Genomic DNA, 5374 nt, shown 5'->3' on the forward strand with positions numbered 1-5374 from the left:
CTTCGTTTGAAAGCAAATTTCCTACGGTAGTTAGAGACCTTCCAGCATAGGTATTTTTTGATCCTGCACTTCGTTTCCATTCTGTCTTTAAATAATCCTGTCGTCAGACGTGTCATTCCACGGAGTCCGGTAACACACAGCAGCGGCTCAGCAAAAACGAAGCTTTTTTATTTTTGCCTTTTTTCTTCCCCACTGACATATTCCTATAATAGCAGCTAGCATTAAGCTGAATCCTGGGAAAGCTTTTACCAAAAATCACCTGGCGCACATATCTTTATTTCCATTTTAGCCCAGGGTAGAGAGTCTTCTGCTCTTAATCTAAAATTGATTGAAATGAACTCTAATTAGATTCTAGAGAAATACGAAAGAGTGCGGCTTTGCTTGGTGCACGGATTTGAGGTTGTTTTATTTCCGTAGGTACTCCACAGTAAAATAGGCCCTCTCTGGATTTCAGAGCCCCTTGCAAGTAAGAACCTAATACAGTCGAGTCATAGCCAAGTCTCGAAAGTCTTTACAGTGTCCCCGCCCAGCACGTAGCCGGAGCGACTAGGTGGGAGAAAAAAAAAAAAAAAGAACAGAAGGGCTGTCTGAAAAAAAGCTCACCAAATTAACCTTGGTGGCTTTGGCTCATTTAGCGCCGCCAGTCCCGAGAAGGGATTCGATTTTGCGGTCAGCAGCAGCTGGGTGCAAAGGTCTTTATTCCCGGGTTTGGGTCCCTCTGCTGCAGCCCGGGTCCTCCCGCTGCGGGGGAGCTGCGGGGGCGGCAGCGAGACCCGCCCGGCGGCGCCGCAGCCGGGGGTGGCGGGACGCGGTGTCGCCGGCTCGGGGCGCCCCGACGTGCGGGGAGCCAGCGGGCGGCGGGCGGGAGCGGGCCCTCGCGTGGGACCGGGCAGGCGGCACCGCTCCGCCGGGATCTTCCGCTTTCCCCTGGGGTCGGTGCAAAGTCCTCGGCTAAGTCGCCTTCCTGCAGCATCTGCACTTGATACCAGAGGCGTGAGGTTAAAATCCGAGAGCGGATTTCCGAATAAAGCGATTAATTATCAGCTGTTCAGAAGACTAGAATTTTTAAGTGGAGGGGAAGGGAAGGGAAGGGAAGGGAAGGGAAGGGAAGGGAAGGGAAGGGAAGATGGCAATTTTAAATTTCAGACGTATGTCAGGATTTTCGTAGTAGCATGTACACACAGATGTACATGTATCTCCTTACATAGAAATTAAAACGTAGGATCTGTAAGAACACTTGATAAACTCAGGAGAGTTAAATGAAGCACTGAGAACTCCTTCTTAAAGTTACAATCATTGGGAAAGTAATAAAATTGCCTGGATCTAATTTCAGGTAGAGAGCACTAAATGCTCCAAATACATTGGAAGTGCTGGAGCAAGTCTCCAAACCACGGTGAGACACAGAGCRCACATCCCGCCAGGCTCACATGTTTACAGAGGGAAAAGAGACAGTCTATTCCAAGATAATGCAGTATAAAAGAAAAAAAAAATCGATCCAAATATATTGTTCGACCGTGGAGCCAGCGCGCACCTATGAGATTTATCAAGCATTGATTTGCATGAATATTTTAGATCCATGCCTATGAGAAATGTTATAGGCCATCTTAAGCCGGTGAGCAATGTACCATTTGCAAAGTAGCCATTTAACAAGGTGCTTTCCAGCATATTGATCATTTTCATTCAAAGTGTAATTAATAATAACATCTTACAGCAGCTATACCAAGAATTTATTTCAAAAGGTCAGTTCAGACTGTATTTTGATTTTCGTTTGGTTTGCTTAGAATTTTTTTTTTTCACTAATTATTTTTATTAACACCCAACAAACACAAGTTATCTTTGTAAGCAGTCTGGCAAGGTTTTCCTTTACCTCGCCTCTGGAGTGCCATCTAGCTAAGCTGTTGTAGCAACATTCATTAAATAAATGTCAACAGACAAGGATTTATGCTGCATAATAATATTACAGCTGTAGTATAACTGGATTTATTTTAAAGCTATTCTGAGGTTGCTTTGATCTATAAAGAAGCAACGTATGTCTCTATATGCCACAAACAGCCTTTGCCAAACTACTTTGAGCTCTACAGTCCGCCAACATATTTATTCCGAAAGCATTCTATTTGCAGAAATACAAAGCGTGACTCTTACCTCTTTAATTTGTTTAATAAAAATATATACAGGGAATAAAACTGCGAGAAATATGTTGTCTTGATTTGCGGATATGGGTTTGTTTGGTTGGTTTTTTGTTTTTTTGGGGGGGTTTTTTGGCCTGCTTTAAAGTCGTCAATGTACATTCATCAATATAAATGGTAGTTTTTCAGTGACTACGTCTTCTGTTAGGTATTTCTCTGAATCATGCAGCATGCTCTTGACCTCAGGAACAACGAAAAGGACCATTAAAAAAGCTATGAGGTAAAGAAACCTGAGGTGTATATGTTCCCACTTTTAGTACATACTTTTAACAATCCACTATAAAGCAGTCCCTGCATGTACAGAATAAGGCATAAGTAAGCACTTTTTCTTAGAGGAATTCACGTCTTGTACCTTTTAATATTTTACTATGATCATAAGTTACAAATACAGTGTATGAAAAAAATCTGTTTATTGATATAATCAGCACGTCTTTAAAAAACAAACTAATGTCAAAACACATTTTAAAATCCGATTGATCATTTAGCCCTGCCAGTTCCTTAACTTCAAGAAAAGAATATTTAGTAGAATCAGAAGTATGATAATCTCATATGTTACTCCAAAGAAAAGGCATGTGGAGAGTGGCAGGCGTGTGAAGCTTCGCGTTGGGTTACAATATACTCCGATATGGTTGGTGCGAGTCAGAATTCACTCCAGTAAGTAACGCTGGGAGACCCGTGGGGTGGGATATGACGGGGGAAATGACCTGGCCGTTTTTTCCCAGACGTAAGAGCGCTCTGAACGGTGTCAGCTCAGGTGCTGGGCACAAGGAGGAGGAAAACCTCCCCGAAGTCACGTCCCTGGCGCACCGAAAGGCGAAAGCCAACCCCGGGCTGGTCCGGACGCAGTTAGAGGCACCGGCACCGGCAGGCTGCAATCCCAAACCTCACCGCTCCCCAATCCTTGTTACACTTTCCGGTAACAGATCACCAGATTTTAGAAGCTTTCGCCCCAAAGGTGGGTGTTTAACTGATACGCAAGCAAAACAGCTGGCGAAGGTCTCCTGGTGTCACACAGGGTTTTTTTGTTGTTGTTGTTGTTTTGGGTTTTTGTTTTTTTTTCAGAGCAGTTGAAATACAGCTCCCAGCTCCTCGTTGTTTCGAGTCGAAACAAGAGTCCCGACAAGTTAACGCTTTTCTCAGAAACACGGAATATATATATAAATTTTTCATTCTCGAGTGATTTTGAGGCTTTCAGAGTCCTGACTGCAACTGTGCAGGCTGATGCCCAGAGCCGCGTTTCAGGCCGAAGCGAAAAAGCAGTTGCGAGGTTGTAATCCGTCACTGCACCCTTTTTTCAGATTTTGTATCAAAGCTTAAGCTCCGCTACATCTCGCTGACCGATTTCATAACAAGAAAGCATGAAATTGCTCCAAATATAATTCAAACCGTAGGAAACGGTAACAATTAGATTTCTTTTCCTTCACTGGGGAAAGGTCCGCATGCACATACCCCAACATATCCATGATCTAGCTTTCCCTGCAGGGACAGCCAGTGCTCCGAGCTGGCCGGTTAAATTACATCTGATTATGCCCTAAAACGTACGATCAAAGCTTGACCTTCCATCAAGGCTGAGTTTTACAAGGTCATTTTTTTCTCCTAATGTTCAGGTAAAGAAATTCAAACCTTTAGAAATAATAATTGACCCGGTATTCATTTTAGCAGTGGATAGACAGGGGGAAATAAAAATTATTAAGGAAAAATAGCTTGGCATGCATAATACTTCATATAATATCACATTACAGTTTAGCTTGCATAAGTAGCCATACAGCTCCCCAGCCTGTCGCCACCTGATTATTTTTCTTGCTTTCTTTTTTAATCGCCAGTGCGGACTATCAATCGGTTACATAAACCGATCCCGTAAGAGGCAGAAAAGCTGAGGAGTGTTTTCCTCAGCCTGGTCAGGAGATCCAGCTACGTGGCAAATCCAGCTGTTAAAACACCGTATGCAGATTTTTTTCTTTTTTTCCCACCAGGTATTTCAGTTGATAGTTTGTTAGGGAAATAAAACGAAAACAAAGAAATCAAATCCTCACAGCTCGGATTTCAGCGGGGCGAATTCGTCCGCACAGTCTGCCTTCGCGCTGTTACAAATCAAAGAGCCTGCTCTGAGGACCAGGGGGCATCAGCACATGCTTGGGTATCGATCTCGTGAAAATAACATGGATGGTCACAGTGCGGCGGGGGGGGGAGGGGGGGATCCGTGCGGACTGAGCGGCTGGAACAAAGGGCGCTGGAGGAGCTGCTGGAGGCGGGATCGGCGGCGCCCCGCTCGCAGCGGCGGCTCGGACGGGACGGGACGGGACGGGCTGCCGCAGCCGCAGCGCCCGGCCCCGGGCTCCGCGGGCGCGGGGGGACCCCACGGCGCCGGGTCCGGGCCGGCTGCTGGAGCCGAGGGGCTTCTCCTTGCCCAGCTCTGGCGCCGCTTCCCCCCTCGACGCCTCCGGGCCCCGGCCCCGGCCGAGGCCTTTACCTTCGTCTCATGCTCGGCCAGCTCTGCGGGGCAGGATTTAGCTGCGGGTTTGCCGTGAGCCCACGGGAAGGGAAAGTCTCTGCAACCCAAGGGGGTGCCGACGGGTTGTTGCTCCTGCGGTGCGCAGCGTGCGGGGCGGCAGGGACCCCGTCGTTGCCACGGGACTGCATTTTCTTTGGATGTGTGACAGGCAGAGACTCCGACGGACCAGCTCTCGGCTCGTCGCTAGGGTCCTTGTAGTCCTTTTCTTTTCTCTCCTGCTGTTGCTTTTTTTTTTTTTCCGAGTTACCCCAAAGTAAGTTTATTGCACGTTTAAAAAAGTCAAAAAGCAGAAACTCGAGAAATGTGTAAGTGGAAATAAAAATTCGGGGAGGAAGGGGAGTAGAGCTGGAAGCCTGGCGAGGGAGCAAGGGGACAGCGGTCCCGGCGCAGGTGGGGCTCAGACGAGTCCTGTCATCTGCGACCGTAGGAAGGGGAGGGAGGCGGCGGGGAAGGTGCCCAGGGGGTAGCTGACGGCGTTGGAAAAGCCCACCAAGGGCGGCGACATGTGAGGCAAGGCGAAGCCCAGAGCGCTCGCCGGAGAGTTCTCGTGGTAGAGGATGGGCACCCTCACTATCCTTTGGGCCGAGTGGGAGATGTTGGCCGCCTCCAGGTCGGCGGCCAGCTGTCTTTTCCACTTGTTGCGGCGGTTCTGGAACCAGATCTTCACCTGGGTCTC

The 5374-nt window shown here is 47.6% G+C and overlaps 1 protein-coding gene across 1 annotated transcript in view; it reads right to left on the reverse strand.

The window, feature by feature from the left end:
- Nucleotides 1-5095: 5095 nt before the first annotated feature.
- LOC112974584 (homeobox protein HMX1-like) overlaps nt 5096-5374 on the reverse strand; it is a 2587-nt gene continuing 2308 nt past the window's right edge. Inside the window, exon 3 of the mRNA XM_026083705.1 lies at nt 5096-5371. Coding sequence (XP_025939490.1) covers nt 5096-5371 — 276 coding nt within the window. The remainder of the gene's footprint in view (nt 5372-5374) is intronic.

Source organism: Apteryx rowi, unplaced genomic scaffold (genome assembly GCF_003343035.1).
Source record: "Apteryx rowi isolate R43461 unplaced genomic scaffold, aptRow1 scaffold_611, whole genome shotgun sequence".
Lineage (NCBI taxonomy): Eukaryota > Metazoa > Chordata > Aves > Apterygiformes > Apterygidae > Apteryx > Apteryx rowi.